The 24,991-nt window shown below is 40.0% G+C and overlaps 5 protein-coding genes across 5 annotated transcripts in view; 1 reads left to right on the top strand and 4 right to left on the bottom strand.

Annotated features, from left to right (window-relative positions):
* tyw1 (tRNA-yW synthesizing protein 1 homolog (S. cerevisiae)) overlaps positions 1-13,751 on the bottom strand; it is a 29,547-nt gene extending 15,796 nt beyond the window's left edge. Inside the window, exons 1-8 of the mRNA XM_087796009.1 lie at positions 13,616-13,751; positions 13,268-13,395; positions 12,926-13,039; positions 12,475-12,576; positions 9,941-10,135; positions 9,604-9,873; positions 7,404-7,523; positions 960-1,071 (exon numbers count right to left, since the gene is read on the bottom strand). Of these exons, the coding sequence (XP_087652135.1) occupies positions 960-1,071; positions 7,404-7,523; positions 9,604-9,873; positions 9,941-10,135; positions 12,475-12,576; positions 12,926-13,039; positions 13,268-13,395; positions 13,616-13,682 (1,108 nt within the window). The 5' untranslated portion in view covers positions 13,683-13,751. The remainder of the gene's footprint in view (positions 1-959; positions 1,072-7,403; positions 7,524-9,603; positions 9,874-9,940; positions 10,136-12,474; positions 12,577-12,925; positions 13,040-13,267; positions 13,396-13,615) is intronic.
* An 893-nt stretch (positions 13,752-14,644) lies between these two features.
* Positions 14,645-18,528, top strand: sbds (SBDS ribosome maturation factor). The gene is made up of 5 exons (XM_087795880.1): positions 14,645-14,867; positions 15,866-15,995; positions 16,071-16,271; positions 16,350-16,514; positions 18,246-18,528. Exons 1-5 carry the CDS (start codon positions 14,740-14,742, stop codon positions 18,369-18,371), a joined length of 750 nt encoding a protein of 249 aa, XP_087652006.1. The 5' UTR covers positions 14,645-14,739; the 3' UTR covers positions 18,372-18,528.
* A 138-nt stretch (positions 18,529-18,666) lies between these two features.
* Positions 18,667-20,223, bottom strand: LOC148075359 (claudin-4-like). The gene has a single exon (XM_087795881.1). The coding sequence runs from the start codon at positions 19,911-19,913 to the stop codon at positions 19,239-19,241; it is 675 nt and encodes a 224-aa protein (XP_087652007.1). The 5' UTR covers positions 19,914-20,223; the 3' UTR covers positions 18,667-19,238.
* Positions 20,224-21,832: 1,609 nt separating this feature from the next.
* On the bottom strand, positions 21,833-22,478 carry LOC148075358 (claudin-6-like). The gene has a single exon (XM_087795110.1). It carries the CDS (start codon positions 22,460-22,462, stop codon positions 21,833-21,835), a length of 630 nt encoding a protein of 209 aa, XP_087651236.1. The 5' UTR covers positions 22,463-22,478.
* Positions 22,479-23,388: 910 nt separating this feature from the next.
* LOC148075357 (claudin-4-like) lies at positions 23,389-24,577 on the bottom strand. The gene has a single exon (XM_087794863.1). It carries the CDS (start codon positions 24,454-24,456, stop codon positions 23,800-23,802), a length of 657 nt encoding a protein of 218 aa, XP_087650989.1. The 5' UTR covers positions 24,457-24,577; the 3' UTR covers positions 23,389-23,799.
* Between the last annotated feature and the right edge of the window lie 414 nt (positions 24,578-24,991).

The following is a 24,991-nucleotide window of genomic DNA, read 5'->3' as shown; positions in this document are numbered from 1 at the left end:
CAAAATATAACAGCATTACTGGTATAAAAAAAAAAATCAAGTAAATGAAAAATAAATCTTGCTGAATCATCATATGCTCTGGACTGACTGCTTTGCAATAAGGTGGTTACATATAAAGCATGTGTTGTACTTATTTAACTAGTTTTTGTTAACTTTACCGAAATAAGCATCTTCACTCGAGTCAGAGATTTATGTTAATTTCGGGAAAATCCATTCTTTTAAAAAATAGAACACCTTCAGACTGTAATAATCAATACACCATATAACAGATAATTATTTTCATACTTTCTTTTCTTTCTGGCTGCGAAGCACTGATCTATAGATAGATAAACTTTATTAGGGTCATAGTAAAATGATGTCAGTACGGCCTACTGGTTACATCAAAAAAATCCCTCTTTAAGAGACAAAAGAGGTCGACGGTAAAGCGACGAGCAGCTGTGGTGTGCAATTAACGTTGCTTTTACGATAACAAAATGCAGTTTAAATAATCATGAAGAGACATTGACACCCTGGTCTGGAAAGCGATTTACAAATGACTATTACTTACATCCAGCAGATGGACGTCAGGAAACATGGCCAATTTTAACAGGTGTCAAACACGTTTTTTTTTTTAATTTGAGGGAAGAAATGAGTACGAAGAGTGAAAAGAAAATGACAAACTGGCAAAGAAGTCACAAAAACATTACACTGTGTTGAGAAAAATGAAGGGAATGTTGGCAGGGGACCACAGTGCTGCCACCCTTTCCTGGAATTAAGGAATCGACCGGTGATTGATGGGATCTTTTCCCTCCACATGCTGCCGTCAGCTCCGACTCCCTCACAGAGTAAAGACTTTTCAAGTTGGTCATGAATCAACGTGACTAATGCGCGTCAACATATGGGTAATCTCAGTGCTTATTTTAGCAATTATTAAGAAATGAATCATTTCCGATAAGCCAGTGTAAAAGTTCTTCACTCGCCTTGTTTGGTGAGCGACTCCCTCAGGGCCGGAGTGATCATCTCTCGTCGCTCCGCCTCGCTTCTCTTCACTCCGTTGACTTTGGAAAGCTTCACCATGGCGCCGTCTTCGCTCTGTGAGACACGAGTTGATGTTACAAGAGAAATATTTGTCGAGGGGTGATCTTGAAGATCTTGTTTTTTGCTCATCAGTGAGCAGAGAAAATGATCCCATTTCTGACGCTCAGGCTCTTTAACCAGCTCTGCTAATTACCAGCCGCCTCCGAGGGCTCGCCGGTGTTTAATGTACGAACTAATTACATCCCGCGCCGCCTCGCTGGATCAAATTACCAAAAAACAACAACATACATTTGTTTCTCCACACGCACTCAAATCACACTCCACTGTGGTTAAAAAAAAAAAGTATAACTTTAACACCAAACTTCTTCAAATCAAGTCAGACGCTTCCGATTCCTCGCCATCCTCAAGATACCTGCAGCCTCTCGAATGAATGCAACACTAGAGCAACACACGGTCTGTGTTATGAAAGATGGATGCAGACATTTTAGAGAATAAACAAAAGCCTGAACCTCAGCAGGAAAATATTTTTGAACAAAAAGTGCTTGAGTTCAAATGAAGTCTAAATTGAGATAAAAAACTTAAGAGAAAGAAGTTTAAATGACCAAATATAAATTCATTTATCAATTTTGATAGAAGCCCTTAAAACAAACTCTTTGTAAATGTATTAAATTATAATAAAAAGGTACAAACTCAAACTTGTAATTCTAACTGAAAAATCAGATAAACTATCAACTATTCATTTCTGGTTCGTATACGTACAGTGGATGTATAAAGTCTCACATCCACACACACATTACACACATCCCTGTTCAAATCCCAGGTTTTCGTGATGTAAAAGAAAATGATAGAAAGATAAATAATTGAACAACTTTTTCCACCTTTAATGTGAACTATCACCTGTACAATGCAATAGAAAAAAAACTGAAACCCTAAAGGTAAAGAATATAAATATAAATTGTGTTACTATGCACACCCTTAAACGAATACTTGGTTGCGGCACCATTAGCTTTTATTACAGCATTCAGTCTTATTGGGTAGGAACCTATTAGCATAGTACATCTTGGGCCATTCCAAAGCATTATTATGAAGACATTCTTTTGTTGATTTAGACGTGTACTTTGGGTCAATGTCCTGCTGTTCCTCTTCCTCTACAGTCTAATAACAAAAGGCCAGAAGTCTTGCAAAATTAAAAGAAGACTTCCGTCTTGCCAGCCCACACCATTGCCCAAACTTATGAAGAAGACAAGAAGACTCTAAACATTTTTGTTACATGTACCACACATGTACCACACATGAACCACACATGTACCACACATGTACCACACATGTACCACCACACATGTACCACCGCACATGTACCACACATGTACCACACATGTACCACCGCACATGTACCACCACATGTACCACCACACATGTACCACACATGTACCACACATGTACCACACATGTACCACCGCACATGTACCTCACATGTACCACACATGTACCACCGCACTTGTACCACCACATGTACCACCACACATGTACCACACATGTAACACACATGTACCACCACACATGTACCACAAATGTACCACCACACATATACCACCACGCATGTACCACGCATGAACCACACATGTACCACACATGTACCACCACACATGTACCACCACACATGTACCGCCACACATGTACCACCACACATGTACCACACATGTACCACGCATATACCATGCATGTACCACACATGTACCACCGCACATGTACCACACATGTACCACACATGTACCACACATGAACCACACATGAACCACACATGTACCACACATACCACACATGTACCACACATGTACCACCGCACATGTACCACACATGTACCACCGCACATGTACCACACATGTACCACACATGTACCACCACACATGTACCACAAATGTACCACCACACATGTACCACACATGTACCACCACACATGTACCACCACACATGTACCACCACACATATACCGCCACACATGTACCACCACACATGTACCACACATGTACCACGCATATACCATGCATGTACCACACATGTACCACCACACATGTACCACCACACATGTACCACCACACATGTGCCACCACACATGAACCACACATGTACCACCACACATGTACTACCACACATGTACCACGCATGAACCACACATGTACCACCACACATGTGCCACCACACATGAACCACACATGAACCACACATGTACTACCACACATGTACCACGCATGAACCACACATGTACCACCACACATGTACCACCACACATGTACCACCACACATGTACCACCACACATGTACCACCACACATGTGCCACCACACATGAACCACACATGAACCACCACACATGTACTACGCATGTACCACGCATGTACCACCACACATGTACCACGCATGAACCATACATGTACCACGCATGTACTACGCATGTACCACGCATGTACCACCACACATGTATCACCACACATGTACCACACATGTACCACGCATATACCACGCATGTACAACAGATGTACCACACATGTACCACACATGTACGACACCTCACAATCCTCACCATATTAAATGGTACATTTAATTCCTTGAAAATTATTTTGTAGCCTTAACACGACTGATATCTTTGAATAATGAGTTCAGCTAAAGCTCTAAAAGCGCTCCGTTGACATGGCTTGTGCTGGAAGATGTGGCTCAAAAAAATGTCAGGAAAACAGCTTGAACAGCTGAACTTTATTTGGGGTGTATCAGAGGAACATTATTTGGTGACAGGTGTGTGCCGAGTTTGAATGTAATTGGTTTAATCTGAACTCGGCAACATTCCCAATTATAAAAGGATCTGTACACTTGTTACACAGTTGTTCATTTTGACTTCACCTCCACGAAGGTTTGTCTTTCAATCACATTATACAAGTTATAAGTCACGTTAATTGTGGGAAAAGTTGTGAAGTTATTCATCTTGATGTGATTTTAACATGATCAAAACCTGACATTTGAACAGTATAGACTTTTTATATCCACTGTAATCTTTAGTTGCTGGACTGATTCAAAATGCTGAGGCAAGATGAAAGAATGTTAAAAAGGTTCAGTCTAAATTATTTTAAAGAAGCATGAATTACAATAAAAGTGGTTATTAGTTCACTGAAAAAAAGTCCAAATTAAAATGTCTTAATTACCAGTCAAAATAAGGGGGCACGAATGTATGATATGAGCCTGAACTGTAGAGAAAAGCATAAACCATTCATGTTAAAATGATGAGATAAAAAGATACATTATTATTCAATCAGGGGTATTAGATTAAGAATACCATTTTCTTTACTTAATTATCATCAGAAAAAGTCAAACTTATTATAACACAAAAGTCTGAACTTAAACCATCAAATATATTTTCTGAGTTAAGAGTCTGAGCTATATTGTAATTGTGTAGAATAGAATTATTGGAGATTTTCAAGAAGTTTCGAGAGTGAACAAGGCCGTCAAACTACGATGCTTCCACGCTGGAAGTTCACAGAATTGTCAAGAGTTTTCAGCGTAAAAGCGTCGGGCTGCAATATTGATGCAGACGTCAGAATGAATCGACACAATAAACTTCATGTTCCTGTCAGAAACTTTTTTCCTGCAACTGACCTGGACCTCGTGGAGGAAGATTATCAATTCATGAGAGCAAAGCTGCTTGAGGAGTTGGACTCGCATCAATTCTTCACAGAGAAAATTGCTGGTCAGTTGACTCTCGGGCACGAAGGGCACGATCAGAGCATGACCAATGGGATTAGAGGACCGGTTTGAGCCGGATCCAATGTTCGATAATGGACTTGTGCAGGACTGATTCACCTTAACGTGGCAAGGTGGTTTGAGCTCTTTATAGGGGCTCTCAGGGAGCATTCAGACCCTCCTGACGGGTCCGTTACCTTCCATCCCCTTCTGAGAAAATCCACCATCGTAGCTCGAACGAGTCAAATGGATAAGAAGTAGGTGTGGCCTGGTACAATTGATCGAAGAGCGGGAATCCTTTAATCCTTTTGTTCACACACTCGCTCACAACCCCTGATTCTCCTACTCAACGTCATGTAGAAGTCAATCCGACGCCACTTCCTTCTTCTTCCTAGTCAGAGTGTCAAGTGGGCGTCCTGGCTCTTACGCAAAAAACCCGAGCTCTCGCCTGTGTCTATCAACCCATCTGCTGCTTCGCCGTCAGCGGCGCCGCTTCTCCAAGTATAGCCGCCGCTGCCGCACTGCTGCTGTCAATAAGGTGAGGTCCGACTCCGGAGCCAAGCGTGGAGGAAAAAAAACGACTGATTGTGACACACATTCGGATATTACATCTAAAACGAGAGGGTGATATAAATCCTGGGTTTATCTCAACACCAGCGAACTGACAAGCTGTGTGTGTGTGTGTATATATATACTGTATATATATATATATATTCAGTATATACACACTTATTATATCTATAAAATCTGAACCATAATGAAGAACTGTTTCTGCCCTTTATTGTAATAATTTTCTTTCTAAACAGAAATGTTTGCTTATTAAGTTGCTCATATTAATGTTGTGACTGTTGTTGTGTTCATTGTTGTTGTGCTTTCAACAGTAACAACTCAATGTTTCTTGGTGGAGTCTGAGAGTTATGTATTAGAAGTCGTACGGAAGTTTAACAGCAAAACATCTACAGATGATAATGCTATTGATATGTTTCTTATAAAGGAAGTAATGGACTGTGTCCTCGAACTTTTCACTTATATATGCAATAAATCTTTTCAAACAGGTATTTTTCCTGATGGAATGAAAATGGCTAAGGTGGTCCCAATCTATAAAAATGGTGACAAGCATATTATATCAAACCGGTGCTACCTTAGTTTCCAAAATTGTTTGTAAACAGATTGGATAATTTTATAGAGAAATATGAATTACTGAGGGACCATCAATATGGAGAAACCGATCAACATCCCTAGCAGTGATGGAATTTTTATGGATGGGAAATATACTATAGCTAAGGATAAAAAAATGTACGTGTTTTTGTTGATTTACGTGAAGCATTTGATACAATAAATCATTCCTTACTACTGCAGAAAGAGTGTTGTGGAATAAGAGGTGTTAGACTAAACTGAATAAGAAGCATTAAAATAATTAAAATAATAGATTTCCATATGTAAAAAAAAAGTGACTTGTGGTGTACCACAGGGTTTGGTATTGGGACCCAAGTTATTTATACTTTATTTGAATGATATTGGTACAGTATTTAATAAGATGAAATGTATTACATTTGCGGACGATAAAACTTGATTTAGTTCAGGACCAGACATCACAGAATTGTTGACAACAGTAGAAGAGGTTAAAAGAATGATTTGATATTAATAAGTTATCATTAAATGAAAATAAAACAAGGTTTATGGTGTTTGCTGGTGTCAGGGCTAATTGGGAAACTATTACTGAATGGAGTAAAAATTGAAAGAGTATTTGAGAACAAATTCTTGGGAGTAATCTTAGATCATAAATTTAGTTGGAAGCCACACACTGAGTACATTAAAAATAAATTAGCTAAATCGATCAGGTATTATCTACAAAGTAAGAGATTTATTGAACAATAAATGTCTATTATACTTATTACTAATAATGCCATATTGTGTTGAGGTTTGGGGAAATACATACAGGACATACACAGAACCTATTATTAAACGCCAGCAAAGAGTCATTCGAATATTAACAAAGCTTCATATAGAGAAACCACAACTAAAGTTTTTATAAAGTCTGGCAAATTTTACGTATAAAAACATTATAAATATTATTTCGAGTTAAGAACAAAAGTTTTCCCACCTGTATTCAGCATTTCTTTAAACTGAGAGAAAATAATTATAATTTAAGAGGGTTGTATGTCTTTGAAGTGTGCGAAGTGAGAACCAATGTAAATATAGATGTGTTTAACTTCTGGGAGTTCAATTATGGACTTAGTGACGAACTGAAATTGCCAACTGAAACTGAAAAAAAAACAAAAAACTGATGAGAGTTTTAGTGATAAGAAAATGTAATCCAAGTGTTTTTTTTGTATTGTAGCCTAAGTAAATAATTATTTCATATTTCATTCATTTTTTATTCATCATTGTTGTTTATTTATTTAAATATTTTTTCAGTGCTCTTTTTTTAAGAGATACAAACGGCGAAGAAGAGTCCATCTATTTTATATTTCTAAATTATTTTGCTCACAGATAAACACTTGTGATCATGATCCCCATGGTGGAAGAAAACAATTAAACTGGACTCTATGTCATGGAAAGAACTCTGAACAGACATGAGTAATCAAACGATGATGATGATGATTGATGTGAACTTCTAGGCATAAACGATGATAAGTGTTTTTACGGAACAGCTGACCTTTGCTTTTCTGACGCTGCTCATGATGCTGCCCAGATCCTCCACGTCGACCACAGAAGCAGATCCCGCTTCGCCTTCAGTGCCGGACTCTTCATCAGAGCTCGACTCCAGCAGATCATCCTGAAAGAATGAACACAAATGTGTAAGTGGTTCTACTCTTAGTATCTCCAAGTGTCAAGTTTTTAAACAAACCAGCCTTTGGCTCAGCTCTTTCTTCACAACAGACTGATAATGATTCTTTAAATAGCATTTAAAAAACTGCATTTTCTCCTTGTTGGGCGACATTTAAGAATGTCTGGATACATGCTCAGTATTATCGGACCTTCAAAATACAACACAAATACACGTCGACCATGACGGCCCAGGACTGAACAGATTGCTTCTAACTTCAGGGAGTAAAACCTTCTACAGAACGTGTGACTCAGTGACGGTCCCGTCGCTGCAGCCTCGGTCTGTTCCGGCTGAATGTCACCTCGAAGAGTGTTGCAGACTGGTGGGAGAAAGTCGCAGCAAGAGTTGGCTCTTAGGTGTCCGCTGCCATGACAACCGGTCATCCATGTGCTATAGTGTGTGTGTGCGTGTTTGTACTACATTCACACTTGTGAAATGTGTCTTCTTGATGATGGGTGAGAAGGAAAGTGCAACATTGATGGACAGAAAAAAAATGTCAGGACATTTAATACCAGGCTGCACACAGCCAGAGTGGTAAACCAGGATGCCTTGTTCGGGTCACACAGAAATACTCTCGGTGAAAGTAACAATCTCTGCTCTTTTTTTTAGGCTCCTCATCTGCCCTTCAGGGATGAACTCTCGTCACCTTCCCAGCATGCACACAATCCCTGTGAAAGAGCCACTTAATGGTGAGAGACCCGTTGAGAAATGGTTTCAAGTTGCCTTGTCCACTTCCATCTCAGTAATATCCGTTTCTTATGAATACATTTTCCCTTAAGCACTAACATTATCATTTCTTTTATGATAATTTGTCTGTGTTATGTTCTGGTAGAATTATTTTTGGGTGAATTCGGCCATTTTTGGTACTCCTATTTAGGCAAGAGCTTAAAATACCCAGAGTTGGCTTTGACACTACAAACTCATTTAAAGATCACCCAAGATTAGATTACCTGTAACGCATGTTAATATCACTACATCAACACTTGGCTCAATTGACATCCATAAGGAAGCAGAGGTTCTATACAATTACAGAGAGAATTCACCCGGATAAGCCAATTAGGGAAGTTGTTTGAAGCGGAAGATGTTTTTTTCTTTCCTTCTTGGACGGTGTTTAATTTTCTAAGGAAAAACTTAAAAGGAAAATGATGTCACAACACGATCTGTAGCTTGTCATCCATGCGTTTGTGTCTTCTCGTTTAGACTATTGTAACAGTTTATTTCTGTGTCTAAACAAGAAGGAGCTGTCTTGCTCCTGATGGTAGACTTGGCGCAGGTGTGCAGCCTACTCCCATCAGTATGTGTGAATGACTGTCAAAAGCACTACCGAATTTCCCCTCGCGGGACTAATAAGGGATTCTAAAAAAAAAAAATACTGCAGCAAGAATTCTGACCTGCTCTAGTAGAAGAACTCACATTTCCCCGATCCTCCCTCTACTGGCTGCCAGTTTATTTCAGGATCAATTTTAAAATTCTGGTTCTTACTTTCAGATCTATTCATGGTCAGACTCCTCCTTACATCAGTGATCTGATCCAGCCTTACACCCCAGCTCGGGCTCTTAGGCCTGTGGACCAGAATCTACTGATGGTTCCTGAACACACTTCTGGACCAGAGGAGAGAAATCCTTCCAGGCAGTTGCTCCTAAGCTTTGGAACGATCTTCATCTCCCTGTGTTTGATGGATCTAATGACTCCTTCAAGAAATATCTTTCTTGAAGACATTCTTATTTGTGCAGGCTTTTATCTGATTTTCTGAAACTCCTGTGTTTGTCATATGTGTCTTGATCTTTAAAGTATATATTTTATCTGTGCATTGTGTTTGATGTTAAAGCGCTTTGTGACCCTGGTCTAGAAAGGCACTTTAGAAATAACTATTACTTACTTACAACTGAGAGTCTAACAAAGCCTATCAAACCAAATACAAATCTGAAAATCAAAAATGAGGAGGCCCCTAGACTCAGAACACACTTTATATGCCATTTATTCCATGAGAGGGACGTTGTTTTCAAATACTATGGTTGAATGAACAAACCTCAGAGCTGTGGTCATTGTCCTCCATGTCCTTCTGTCCGTCTTTCTTCAGTCTCTCTCTGGAGTCTCCACTCTTATAGTTCCCGTTGCTCATCTTCTTCTCGCCTGTGGAAAGCTCCTGAAGACGAATCAGGAATTTCTCCTTCCAGGCCTGGAAGTCAGCCTGGACGCTGCCGTGACGGCTCTTCACAACGTTACAGTCGCCTTCTCCTCTGCTCATGATCCGCGTGCCACTCAGCATCCACAGCCATTTGTCAATATTTGTTCCCACCTGAAGAGGAAGAGGAGGGTGAGGGTGAAGTTCTGGTCAGACTTCAGGTGACCTGAGCGCATCTCACCGTGTTATAGTGTCCGACGTATACTGAATCCCCGAGACCAAAGACGGCGTATCGGAGACCCTTCAGGTAGGTTTTCCCGTATCTGAAGTCCGTGGACGCCTCGTCCAGCCACTTGCAGAACCACTCTGCGTTCTCTGTGGGCTGACCGTCAGTGTAGGTGGCCACCAGAAACACACACACAGACCTGCTGGAGCACTGACAACAAAATATTCAACACAAGTCAACAAGACTTTTACGAAGGAGAAGAAAAAGTGAAAAGAATTGCAAAATTCCTTTGAATCATTTTCTATAATAATCAAATATTTGATCTAGAAGACCATATATATGGACTCACCAAGTCTCAATGATGAAATGTGAGAAATAAGAATTTGTGTGTAAAAAGTCAACAAAGGTTAATTTACTAGTGATAAGATGAAGCCTCACGAACCACTGAATCCATCCATCCATCCTTGGACCAAGACTTTGTGAGGCTTCATTTACTCTACTACGCCATCAAGTGGACAATAAGTGTGAAGCTCCGACATAATTTTGCTTAAAGTATTCAGAATCAGAAACTCTTATTTCCACATTCTACGATGTGTTGTTTTAGAAGGCAGATATTAGATTGTATTTTGTTAAACATCTGAATACCCATACATATTTATAACTATTAGAGACGATACTGTTGTCGAGATATACTGTTGTTGTAAAATGCTTCATGATACATAGATGTATTTTTTATAAACACAACTTTATTCTCTGGGATGACTGACAAAGTGTCTTTTTAGGAATTCAATTAAATTGTAGAAATGAAAAGTAAGTACATTCTTCAGAATAAAACCTCTGGTTTCAATTATATAAGAATATAAATACTGTCTAAACAAAAAAAAACAGAGTTAGCCTATTCTTCAATGTTTAGTTCTTCATCAAAATAATGTATTTTGTTGTGGCCAATACCAACATATATAAAGAGCTATATCACAATAACATTTGAAAAACAATCACGTTCAAATAAAAATACAAATGCGGGTATCGATCCCTGACTTTGTTTGAGAGGCATGAACTCTAGCCACGAACCAGACTGACTGACGATGTATTTAGTGTAAACTACTAATAATACATTTCAGGATCTAAATCATCGCGAGACCACATATCAGTTTTTTTCACCATATCATGTATGGGGCTACATAGAGAACAGCTCAAAACGCTGCCTCAAAGAAAAGATATCCTCTTTCTTGCAGGCTAAATATTGTTAGTTACTTAGACGTGAGGCGTTTCACGTCACATTATGCCTGGAAGATGCTCGAACCAGCTGGTTCCAGAGGCTTCGAAGGTCACCACAGCATCACCATGAAAATCGTCCTGGATACTTCGACACACGCTTTGAAGCCTCGACACTATTGGACACATCACTAAAATGTACAGGACTTTGACATTCATCAATACAATAGTAGCCAAGATCTTTTTGTAGCCACTAAAAAAAATATAAACCTGCTCCAGACCACGTGTATCGTTTGTGTAAATTCAATAATGCACATGAATGATGCTTTTAAATTGCTTTTCTGTTATGTAAACAATATACAGATGCCTTTGGAACAAATGATATGAACATGACCAAAAATAACAGATTTAGTTAAATTAGTTGAGAATTAGCCGCTTCAAAATCCAGATTATGTTCATTATTTAAAAAAAAAATTATACATGATTATATAATATATATATATATATATATATATATAATATATAATATAATTTTACTAATGATAACCATAATGATAAAATAAAAAGTCTGAGGAAGATATAATTCCCGACAGGGAGGTCTCCCCAATAATGCGAGCAAAGTTCTACAGAGACAAGATGAACAGACCTTGGTCAAGGTGGTTTGATATTAGATAAAGTCTTTGTCCGCTATATTCCCAAAGTTAACTCGTGGTCGAACTTCTAAGAGCATTTTAGCTACAGCGGTTCGTTTGGATCGTCTATCATCCGATAGGATAAATGTTGGGATGATCAACGGCATCTGTCACCTTCAGACCTCCACTTTCCTTTCCCTTCCAGAGAACACTATTAAACACAAGAAAACTAAAAGTTTTTCTGACCTCCACTTCACCCAAAATTTTTGGTCTCCGCTTCAGAAAAGTTTTTTGTTTGTGGCGTGTCTGACAGGTCAACAAGATCATCTACACCTCCTTATATAATGATCATTGTCTATTCATGGGTGGTGATTTATAGTAATTACTCATTACCATTAGTACTTTATGAGTAACTGGCATTCATTGTCACACACAATTTCACGATCAGATCTTAATGTGGTTCATGGATCCTTAGTACATTTTTAAAAGCGCAGACCTTTGTGTGCAAATCTGCTTGTAGATTTCCACACATTTCATGAATGAGACACAATGTGTTGAATTACACATTTGACAGTTCATGACCTGATGATGTTGCAGAGGAATTACATAAATAAACACCATAAGAAAACGTTATTCGATCAATATGGAAAGACAATGACGGATTGATCGACACTGTAAAGACTAGTTTGTGTCGTGACGCACCTCATCAGCCAGATTATCCTCCGGATCATAGTCCTTCATGTCGATCACATCAGCTGGGATTCGGAGACTTTTCACTCCGTCAGACAGTTCTTTAGCAAAGTTCTGTGCCGGCAACAGATTACATCAACAATTAGCAACATGTCAATCAATTAAAATATATATTTAGTGGCTATAAATATAAAATATATCTAAAATGTAAAATGTAATTCTTTAAAAGATGGGGAACCCTATATCCTATATATACACACCTCTTCAAACGTGCTTATTCTTTGTAATAATTTATATGTATTTTACTGTATATTTACTGTGTATTTTCAAAGTTTTATTGTCCTGCTTTTAACCTCTGTAAGGAGTCCTTGGGTGTCTTTAAAGGCGCCATCAAATAAAATGAATTATTATTATTATATTGTTTTCCGTCTGATTTCACGAACAAGGGAAAAAGAAGACGTACTTTTGCAGTTCCTGTTTGAGAGCCATAGAAGATTTTAACATCCGATAAGTGACTGTCGTTGTGTGTTTCGGGGCTTCTTTTCTCCACCTTTGCCGGTTCCACAGTGAGGATTTTCTGGACGAGAAGAGCAAAAACGTCACTTGATATGACAGTGAAAAAATCAAGAAATGTAATCAATGGTCAAAGTCCAGGTTTTGTTTTATTAATATCACTTTAGATGAGAGGTGGATTTAGGACAGTAACAGGAGTATCAACATACTGAGACTTGTATAGTTGCATTAAATAATAGAACCAACAAGAGTCATGGATGCAAGTGAGAGCATTTTTTCAAAGTTGTTTCACCTTTTCAAAGACCTTCTTGAAGCAGAACCAGCAGGCGAAGGCCACAGCAGCAGCAGAATACAGGTAGATCCTCTGTTGCCACAGGGACACCAAGAAACTGTCATAATGACCGTTGCGAGAATCGGTTCCTGAAATCACGTATATGTTCATTAACTACAGTTATTGAGGAAAAGCAAAAAACTGCATCGAAACATGAATTAGAGTCAAAAAATGAAAATAACGTCGTATTGTTAAAACCCTTCAACGTCACCTGCTGCATGTAAACAAGAGGCACTTCACTTGCTAACAACACATCTCTGCATGTTTTAGGACATTCTCTCCTCAAATTAAGACTTTAAATAAACTCACCTTCACTGTTAGGATTGGATTCAGCACCTGCGATAAGAAAAAGGATCGGGATAAAACTTTGCGCCATTTTTAGACACGATAAACCTTTTAATGTGTGCTATCTGTTCTGTCTGCAGTGAGGAACCATGTTTCTGTGCCGCGTGGCCTGATGGGTAATGTAGTTATTACGCGCACTTCGAGAATAAAGAGAAGCCGCTTGGATCATAAAGAGGAATAACACTATTATAGCCGCAACAACAAATCGTGAATCAGATTTTAGTTGTAGTGTGTGTACTTCATAACAAAGGAAATGACGATTAACTGTTTCGTATCATGTCTTCATTGTTGTAATTTATTAAGATATTGAATAAGTATTTTTAATATAATCATCATTATATAAATACTTTTGTGGACCATATGTTGGTAATAATGCTGTCTCAATTTTGTTAGTGATGCTATTAAGATTTTAATAAAATAAAAAAGGTGCTTCAATTAAAAAAAGAAAAAAAAATCAAAATAAGCTGATTCAATATTTTTTTTAAATGACAACAAAAAGTTTTTTCTTTGAAGTTATCATTTTGTGTTAAACCATTTTTTAAATTGAAATTATTATATTATAAATTATGAAACAATTATCCATAGTTTTTAGGTCATTCGGAATGTTACTGCGCTCCACGATTCAAAACAAATAGCGTCCCCTAGTGTTATTAAATTATATTGCGACTTTAATTTACTTAAATTTAGATTTTAAATAATGCCGCTGTTATTGCTACATTGGGCTAGATGCGTTCAATAAAATTCGTATATTTTTCTAATGTATTGTAAAGTAACTAATGTTAGTACATCTACATGTATTTACGTGGGGGTTTTATATATCCGTATTACTATCTGATAGGATGTCTGCATTCTCGCATGAAAAAGATTATTACAAACGGTAATGTTTAAGACAGAAACTCAAAAAAGTCTTGCTCGAAAGCACTTTTTTTTCTATTCTGCAAAGCGGAACCAAATCTCTTCGCACCTGTCATTTCCGACGGACCCTGTTCGAGGCAGCACCAAACGACGACACTACCATGAGAAGAGGCGACTAGCGTTTGTTGTCAGCCTGTAGTTTACATTATTAACCTTATTATAACTATATCGACATGTCTATATTCACACCCACGAATCAAATCCGGCTCACCAACGTGGCTGTGGTCCGGATGAAAAAAGGAGGAAAGCGGTTTGAAATCGCGTGTTACAAGAACAAAGTTGTGAGCTGGAGAACCGGAGCGTGAGTGAACTGTCATGATCTGACATTATTGTCATTTATTCGCCGATCGTTTTGTTCGTTTTGACTCCTTTTAATGAACTAACTTTCTGTCTCTATCTGTGCTTTTAGTGTGTGTTCTCGCATGGACCGTTCAGTTTGATTGAAAAAGTGTATCTTACAGTGAATATAAAAGTGCACCAGAGGCTGATAACAGATATATGATGTAAGAGTTGCAGCAAAAGTGGTAACACAAACAGCCATGATGACTAGAGAGTCACACTAGGATGAGTCAGAGTTGGAAATCATAGAATGATCTTTAGATATTTTTTATGTGACATCTGTCTCTGTATTTTTTAAATAATTCAAGTTAAAAGAAATCACAAAATAAACCTTTTATAAAGCGAAAATATTCATCCCAGTCAAGAAACATGGAATTTACAGGTTATTTTTTGTATCGTTTTTGTGATATGGACAGCATGTATGGCTCAGAGTTCAAGACTAAAGGTCAAGATAAAACTGAGAACAACACAGAAGTTCCAGAAAATCAAGGAAAGCCTGAACAAATAAAAACGTCTTAAGATGTTTCTTGAAGGAGTCAATAGATCCATCAAGTGCAAAGAGAGAGGAAGATCGTTCCAAAGCTTAGGAGCAACAGCCTGAAAAGATTTCTCTCTAAGAAATAAATGTGTGTGTGAGATTTTTCATAATTAACTAAAGATTATTAAGTAGATAATGGATGTAAAAAACTGTTTACTAGTCTGGTGTAAGATTTATTTTGATATTTGGGAGGTGATCTTATAGGTTTCAATGTTGATATCCAGATGAGCTTTTGAGGTCAGCTGCAAATCTGAGTAATCAGTATCTTACAGAACCAGCTGACAGGGTAGTGGACTCATGGTGGTTCTGGCATAGATCGCCTCCATGTTAGGTACAGGTTACAGGTCAGCAGAGTTGATTAGAGGTGGAGATTTGTTTGTTTATTTTGGAGACGTAAAACTTGTAACTGTGTCCTGTGACAGGGAGAAGGATCTGGATGAAGTTCTGCAGACGAGTTCTGTTTTCGTGAATGTGTCCAAAGGTCAAGTGGCCAAGAAGGATGACCTTAGCAAGGCTTTCGGAACGGACGATCTGACGGAAATCTGTAAACAGGTCAGTCACGGTGAACTGGTAACTAAATGTGAACTACAAGTTCTGATGATCATTTTCGTCTCAATGGTTTTTCAGATTCTGGCCAAAGGGGAGCTTCAGGTGTCGGACAAAGAGCGCCAGACTCAGATAGAGTCCATGTTCCGGGACATCGCTACGATCGTCTCTGAGAAGTGCGTGAACCCCGAAACCAAGCGTCCGTACACGGTCAGCCTGATTGAGAAGGCCATGAAGGACATTCACTACTCCGTCAAGGTCAACAGGAGCACCAAGCAGCAGGTCCGGTTCCACTCCTGATTCTGATCAGTCCAGGTTAAGATGATTTGTTAACCTCCTTGCCCTAATTTCACCTCACAGGCTCTGGATGTGATCCGGCAGCTGAAGGAGACCATGGAGATCCAAAGAGCCCACATGAAGCTGAGACTGGTTCTGCCAGCCAAGGAGGCCAAGAGGCTGAAGGAGAAGCTGAAGCCGATGCTGGAGGTGGTTGAAAGCGAGGACTTCAGCGAGGAGCTGGAGATGGTGAGCGGTTGTTGGTTCAACACCAGGAGATGATTCCTGTATCTCTACAGAAGTTACAACTCATAGTTCTCGCCAAAGAAGTTGAGCTTTGATTTATAGTCAAATGTCACTTGGAATATTTGCTCAAGAACCTCGTCCACGATCACGTCTGTTTTCATGTGATGCTCACACTAGCATCCCACCCACAGATCATCTTCTCTGCGTATCTTTGGTTTTTATTTGAACTTCCGTCCAAAAGTTACCTTAAGAACTAAACGGACCAACAGCAACGTTGGCTTGGAATTTAAAAATCACCAAATCAAACACTTGATTAACCTGTTCAATTGACTTCAAACCTAAATGACTTAAAATTTAAACAATGAAATTTGCGACAAATAAAATAATAAACGTATGCCGACTAGGGGTTTCAAAGTCTACATGTGTAAACACGGATAACAAATCACAACTGATTAGACAAATCAATAACCTTCTACATGTTTTTTTCTCTCTTCTTCTCAATGTTTATTTGTCAACAGTATATACCTGTGAGTGATGCAGAGTGTCCGTGGACCAATGAGGCAAAAACATGCCTCATTGGTCATGTGATGTGACTTTATTGACAGCGACGACTCAAGCTTTTTTCTTTTTTTTTTCAAGTACAACAATATTATTTTTTAAATATGTCTTTATTATAGAAATATATTGTTTTAAATGTTTGTCAATTAAGACATTAATATAGTCCAGGTGCGTAGTATTACTTTCTCAAGGCATAATACTATGGAGCCTTAAGAAGTAATATTACAGTCACTCACATTTTGACAGGATTTTGAGCACAGTGTACCACGTAAAAATAAGTTTGAGCTCAGTTAGTTTAACCAAAATTAAAACATAAGGCTTATGCAACGCGCTGTATTGTTTTTGAGAAAACCTTTTTTAGGTGCTCTTTATTATCAAATAAATACAGTAAATGAAGGTATGTGATGTATCTATTATGGTGGCTATAATTTAGTGCCTATTTGAGATGAGTCTACGAGAATAAATCTTTTGTCTGATCACTCCTGGAAGTGCCTTGCTGTAATGGTATTAGGACGTGTTTGAATGGAGACAGATCCCACTAGTGGTTATATAACAGAACTACATGTAACCAGTTACACGATGGTCACAAGACTCGACTACACATGTAGAAGAATTTCAAATGTTGACACCCTTAATCAAGATCTTGTGCCAGTTCTCAGGACACTATTAATCTTTGCCGTCTTTACCCTAAAACTGGAAATCCTTAAAACCTTTTCCATTATTTGAAAATAACCGGAATAACCAGAAAAGACAAGTAATTCACAGATATATGATCATTTATACTTCCACCAAAAAAACAAAAATGGCTCAATGCTCAAGTTGCTACCTCTTTATTAAACCAAACGAAAAATGGTTAACCAAAATAAAAACTAAAACGTTATTGATGTTGACCAGAACAAGAGGAAAAAGATTTTAGAAGCTTTCAGAAAACATATGATGAATGTCTCTTGAATCCTTTATTGTATTTAAAATGTGTTCCTAAATATTATATCCTTTAAAACATGTCTTTTATTCTTGTATTCAATTTACAATTTTGTTGTTATTCAAAACATATTTTTGTGTTTATAAACTGGAGTCAATCCGGACATCTAGTGGTGAATGAAAGCATGGATGATGGGACATGTGTCTGGACTCACCTGCACACACCTGACCATGATGCCTTCTGCTGCTCTTCAGGTGTGTCTGGTGGATCCTGGCTACTACCGAGAGATCGACGAGCTGATCCGCTGCGAGACTAAAGGTCGAGGGTCTCTGGAGGTCGTGAGCCTGATGGACGTGGAGGAAGGAGATGAGAAGATGTAGAGCCCGGTCCACGCTAACCAACTTATGTTTATTAAATATGTTTATTAAAGATTTATCCCAGTTGAACGATGAGAACGCATCAGGAGGGTTTCGTTCTCGGTGTCGACTTCTTTTTAATTGATATTCACAATGAATAAATGTTGACCAGAATTTAAAACTCTTGTGTTTGTTTTGTTGCACGTACCATCAGATGTTAGGAGTGTTAATACAACTAAAATGGAGCAACAGTTCCTCTTAATCACAAACAATAATAAGTACTTAGTTGTCAATATAACCAAAAATTGTATATTTTACTGTACCGCAAATCTATGACAAGAATAGCATGTAGTCTTGAATTTATACAAGATTGATTTGGTCCTTCAGAAAATATATTTTGGTTTCATAAAAGTCAAGATCTTTTAATTAAAGCTCCATGAAAATGAATGATTACAGACATTTTACAAAATATACAAAAAATATTCTACAAATTCAAGGCAACATGCTAACACAAGTGTCTTATCAATATATATTAAAGAAATAAAACAATTTTAAATGCCGTCTCGTTCTGTATTTAAATTAACAGAGGATAATTCTAACATGCACTGTTGAATACATTAAGATTCAAGCTGCAAATATGTATTAATATGTATTCATTTAAAGCTCTGGTGTTGCACTGACCCCTGAGTTTGACAAATGTTTAAAACTCTTCGAGTTACTTTTCGTACACATATTTGAATTGTGTATCATTGTTGGTCCAGAATAAACGTTGACAATTTTAGAAAATCAACATTTATCAATGTTAAAGTACTGTACAAATAATAAGAGGTGAGGGTTAAAGAAAATGTTAGAAATGATTCCAAAGTAAGTCTAGTTTTCCACCAAAAGTCTTCAGTTCTCGTAGACAGATTCTGAACGACGCTCCAACTGGCTCTGAGTGAAGTTGGTTCTGTTGATCCTGTTCAGAGGGTGGTCTGGAGAGTCTGCGCCCTCTAGAGGGTTCTCTCTGTCACGGGTGGGCTTCTGAAAAGTGAGACATCTGGCGGTCAGAAACCCGCCCCCAACGACCATCAGAACGAAAGAGATCCAGGCCATGTACAGAGCCGGGCCCCAGTCCCTCCTCAGCAGAGTGGCGCTCTCCAGCGGCTGACCGGTGTGGTGAGTGGTCCAGGCTGCCTCGACTAGCAGCAGCACCCCGGCCAGGACAAACATGGCACCAGAGGAGACTTTGATCTCCGGTCTTTGAGGGAACCGCAGGGCTCCCACCAATCCTGTCAACGAAGCTACCGCTCCAACGGTGATGGCCGCCAAAACCAGGGCCCTCCAAGTCCGAAAGTTCCCAGACAGGGACATGAGCGAGCGGTAGAAGGAGCAGTGCAGGGAGCCGTCCTGACCCAGGTCCCAGTCGTCCCACTTCAGCCAGACCCCATCCAAGTAGACCGGCAGCGAGACCGTGGAGTTGTCCAGCGTGCCGCTCACCGTCCACAGCACCAGGAGGCGGGTCAGAACGGAGGCCACCCAGCCAATGAAGGCCAGAGCCAGAGCGGCCGGCTCCAGAGGGATCATGGCTGCCGATGGAAAGTTAAAGGGAAGAGCCGAGACGGAGAGTTCGGGACGTGTTAGCGCATGTGTCGTACTGACAAACCAGTCCTTCAGGCATTCAGCGACAGAAGAGGGCTCGGCCCGGGAGGAGAAGGAAATCCCTGTGTTGTGGTTTCAAAACAAAGTATCGCAGTCTGAACCTGACAGAGATTCCTCTGTGATTAGCCCGGTTTTAAAGAGACAGAGTCGCACCAGCGAGTGACACGACCGTATAGTGAAGCGTCGCCAGCTTACACTAGCTGTGTTTGGAGATGTCACCAGTTGTGAAGGATAGATCGAGTGAACCGAACTAGTCGTTGATGTTTCCGGTCAGGTGAGTCGGGTGGAGAGATCCGGCTCAGGAATGACTTGAGGAAGTAGTTTTGATCGACGTTACTGATGATAAATAGTTCCATGGAGTTCCTAAATAGTTTGACTTACCTAGAAAAATATCCGAGGGCTCAACTCAAGCTACAACGTGAATTTTCTTTCCTTGTAGCAAAGGTAGTGACGGACATTTTTAATGGAAAAACTTTAACTATGTTGTTTAAAATCCTGCTCAAACCTTGATTAACGACATAATACTAAATTAATATAGAAATACAAAACTCAATGTATTAATACCATATGTATATGATTATATGGAGCACTTAAAACATCTCAAGACATTTTTATTTGTGCAGCCTTTTCCTTGATTTTCTGAAAAGCACTCTATAAATACTAATTACTTACTTACTTAAAGTACCAGATTTTATTTCAAAAATCAACTGTGCGCATTATAAGCCTCCTTCTGATTGGGTACAAGGCTCTGTAGTATTAGGACGCGAGGGTTCATAGTACTACTCCAGGAGTCTCTGTAGTATTACTCCACGAGGCTTCGTAGTATTGCTCTGCAAAGGCTTTGTACCATCACTCCGCAAGGCTGCTAGTATTAGTCCATGAGGCTTCATAGTTTTACTCCGCAAGGCTTAAAAGTATAACTCAGTGAGGCTCTGTAGTATTTCTCAGCAATGCTCCATAATATTACTCCCTTAGACTCAGTAGTATTACTCCACAAAGCTTCATAGTATAACTCAGTGAGGCTTTGTAGTATTGCTCAGCAAGGCTCCGTAATATTAATCCCTAAGGCTCAGTAGTGTTACTCAGCAAGGCATCATAGTATAACTTCACAAGGCTTTGTAGTATTACTCGACGAGACTTCTTAGTATGAATCCAAAGTCAGGACGCACCTGGCTAACAGCCTCACCGCGATGAAATCAGATAACTGATAAAAGAACGGTTCTACTTCTGTATAATCTTTTATTTGTGATGGACTTGTCCTAAGCGCCCCAACAATGAATGTTCAAATATTCACAGCGTTTTTGGGTTGCAATTAAAGTTCAGGCCCCAAACAATGAAATCCCGAGAGATCCCGGCGATGACTGGGAACGAGAGGATACAGTCAACTCAAGCAGCTTTTAAAGCTGATATTTGGACATATTTTGGTTTCAGAGTCAAGTACGCAGACAAAATTAGACATAAATCCTTGCTCCTACAGTATCACAATATCTCGTATTCTACATATCGTATACACGGTATCACCAGATTCGTGTCAATACACACCCCTAACTACAACCTCATCAACAGAATAAATCTAAGAAAATAAATTGATGATTTCTGATGGTGAGTGAACCTTTCTCAACACTGACGATCATTTATGGCGAATTAATAGTTACTAAATAACAGTGAAGGGGAAAAATGAAAAGAGAAATTGAGATGTCAGACCTTTTTTTGGGGGATTTTGAGTGTAAAAACTTTAATTCTAATGTCGGGTGTTGACAGACAGCTCTAGATCCCTAAGCCCTGGCAGCTGACAAACCTCTGTTACAGTCTAGAGTAACCTGGTACCTGCCATGAGGGTCTGCTCACACATAGTTCTTGAAGGCGTAGCTGCTGTTGGAGGGTCCACGCCTGTACCCGCCGGTGGCGGTCCTGGACCTGGAGGACGGGCAGCTCAGGCACAAGATGACGCCTCCACACAAGAGCAGGCCGGACGTGATGAAGCCGATGTAAATGGCGGCGCCGAGCTCTCTCTTCAGAACCTCAGGCACCCTGGGGTTGTAGAAGTCCACGATGATGGTGTTCGCCGTCCAGGCCACGGGCACAATGGTGGTCAGCGCTGACAGGCAGAAGATGACCCCGGAGGCCATGACCACGCGAGTCTTGACCTGCGGGTGACCCAGACAGTTGGTGCAACGCGCCCCAAGCAGGAAGACCAGGAAGCCCAGACACCCCAAGACCAGGCTGATGCAGATGAGGCCCCGGGCCGCCTGGAGATCCGGCGACAGGTCCAGGAGGGCGTCGTAGAGCTTGCACTGCATCTGCCCGGTGTACTCGCTGACGCAGGTCATCCACAGCCCCTCCCAGAACACCTGCATGACCACCAGGTGAGTCCCGATGAAAGCGGTCACCTTCCACATGGGCAGCGCGCAGATGAGGACGGTGGCGGCGACGCCCGCCATGGACAGCGTGAAGCCGAGCTCCTGCAGGGTCATGACGCCGGGCACAGCACCTGCAACACACACACAGGGGTCCACGGTCAGGGAGTCACTGGACAGTCCTCTGAGGGGCCATGACCTCTAAGTATCAGTAGCTTATTTATCAAGTACTGAGTGTCTGGTCGTCCAGAAAGAAATGATCACCCAAAACATGTTCAAAGTTGAGTTTTCATAGAGAGGAACCGTTCACGTCTATTCAATCAAGTGAATTTATTTTCGTTCTCTTAGTCACCACTAGAGGTCAGCAAAGACTAGTATGACTAGCTTTAAGACAAATACACATTTAAGATTGACATCGTTAAAGAAATATTTTTTCTGGTTTGTTTACTGATTGAAAAGTACATTTAAAATATGAATTTGATTTGCATTCAAATACTTTTAATATTAACAATGTGTCATTTAGACTTAAACGTCTGTATTTTATTCACTTTTAGCGAAAATTGTCATTTTTTTACTTTATGTACATTTTGCATATTTTTTATTGTGTTTTATTGTATTGTTTTAATAGTCCCAAAATATATTTTGCTTTTTTAATTAAGAAGTAGTTTCATTGCAAATGATTTAACAGTCTTCAATAAAACATGCTTTGCCAGTAAAACCAAATTATTTTAAAGAATAAAATATTTGGACCGAACTAAATTGCTTTTACTAAAAAAAGTTGGTACTTTTGTATGTCTAACTCATTTTTTGTATACCATAGAAAGATTGAGATGGAAAGGTAGTCAGTAAAAACTGAAAAAAGAATGTGACGGACAGTCCTTCTGATTGACAGTAAGACTCTCAAAGAGAGTTATAGATTCACACAAAATATTTTTGAATCTACAGTTAGATATATGGATAAAAATGAATCAGAGATAGAAGAAACACACAGAATTATAACTTATCCAGTGATAACATAACAAAGAGGTCATAGTTGGGCATTTATTAATCAATTACAAATCCTTCAAAACAAAACTGTAAAAATCCTTCATAAATCCGAGCAAAAAAACAAAAAATAGACTGAAACATGCGACTAAAGTGCTTTCAAACTTCTCCCTGATGTGACGAATCATGAGAGGAGGTGACAGAAGAATGTGGTTTGTTTTTAGAAACATCAACAGCTGCGTTCGTTAGGTGGGGAAACTGGACAAACCGGTCAGCTCGGGTTGGAAAATCTGAGCTGAAGCAGCACTTTTCTAATTTGTTTACATCACAACAAGCATGAGAAATGAATCAGAAGTGAGTTTCAACACGTTCATCAAAAACCCTTTCACAAACAGACGGAAAACATGGAGCAAAAAAATGTGTATTTCCAACAAAACCAGAGAGTTTGTAGAGTGTGGCACCAGTCCTCCTCAGATGTAGGTCTTCACTGGCGTGGATGAATACTCAGAGTCGGCCCCTGATGTTCTGTTGAGGAGGAACTTCTCAGAGGGACCCGTTTCTTCTTTAGGGGGGCATGAGCTGCACAGCAGCGCCCCTCCCAGGACCAGAAGCCCTCCTGCGCCCCAGCCAATGTAGAGGGAAGCACCCAGCTCGCGTTTCTGGGCATCCACCAGCATCGGGTTGTAGAAGTCCCTGATGATCACACTGGCGGTCCACGACACGGGGATGAGGCAGAGTAGACCACAGATGATCAGGACCACGCCGGCCGCCACCATCGCCCTGGCTTTGGACCGCTCATCCGGGATGAAGTTGGTGCACTTCCCGCTCGCGAAGGCCACGAGGATCCCGGCGAGACCGGTCACGATAGAGACCACCATCAAAGCCCGGGCGCCCTGGAGGTCCGTGCTGAGCGCCAGCATGGAGTCGTAGACCTTACACTGCATCTGCCCGGTGCTCTGGACCACGCAGGTCATCCACAGGCCCTCCCACATGACCTGCGACGTCACGATGTTGCTGCCGATGAAGGCGGTGACCCGCCACATGGGGGAGCCACACGTGACCAGGACCCCGATCCAGCCGATGAGGCCGAGCGCGCTGCCCGCCATCTGCATCCCGAGGGAAGCCATCGTGCTCTCGGAGGCGTCGTGAGAAAAAAGGCGGCGAGCCGGCTGCGACTAGCTGACACGAGGCGGGTGAAGAATGAGGTGGAGGAGTTACGAGCGAGTCAGGCAGCTCGACCGTCCAGATTCTTTGTATGCAGAACAATAAAGTTTCAATGTTCTCATGGACGCGGCGAGGGTTGTGTTACTCTCACTTTTGTCGACGCCAGGAAAAATATGCTTGTCGCAGAAAATGAGATGCACGGAGGAGGGGCGTCCAGGGGAGAGCCTTTTTCACATTCTAGGGCTAATAATAATAATAACAATAATAATATTTATTTTCAGGAGAGAATATAAAGGGACACAAAAGTTATTGTTTCATGTAACTTAACACAAAACCCGATTGTTGGATGAGATTAACATGACAAAGTCATGGACAGGAAAATACACGTTGCTAACGAAACTTGACCCTCAATTAACACTTGTCTGAATGAAGAATTTCAAACCCTTGAAAGTTAGGCAGAAAAATATTCGCTAGAAAGTTAAAAATGGTAACTTTCAT

The sequence above is a fragment of the Callionymus lyra genome, chromosome 7, assembly GCF_982586985.1.
Source record: "Callionymus lyra chromosome 7, fCalLyr1.hap1.1, whole genome shotgun sequence".
In the NCBI taxonomy this organism is placed as follows: Eukaryota; Metazoa; Chordata; class Actinopteri; order Syngnathiformes; family Callionymidae; genus Callionymus; species Callionymus lyra.
This window is presented reverse-complemented; position numbering and strand designations above follow the sequence as displayed.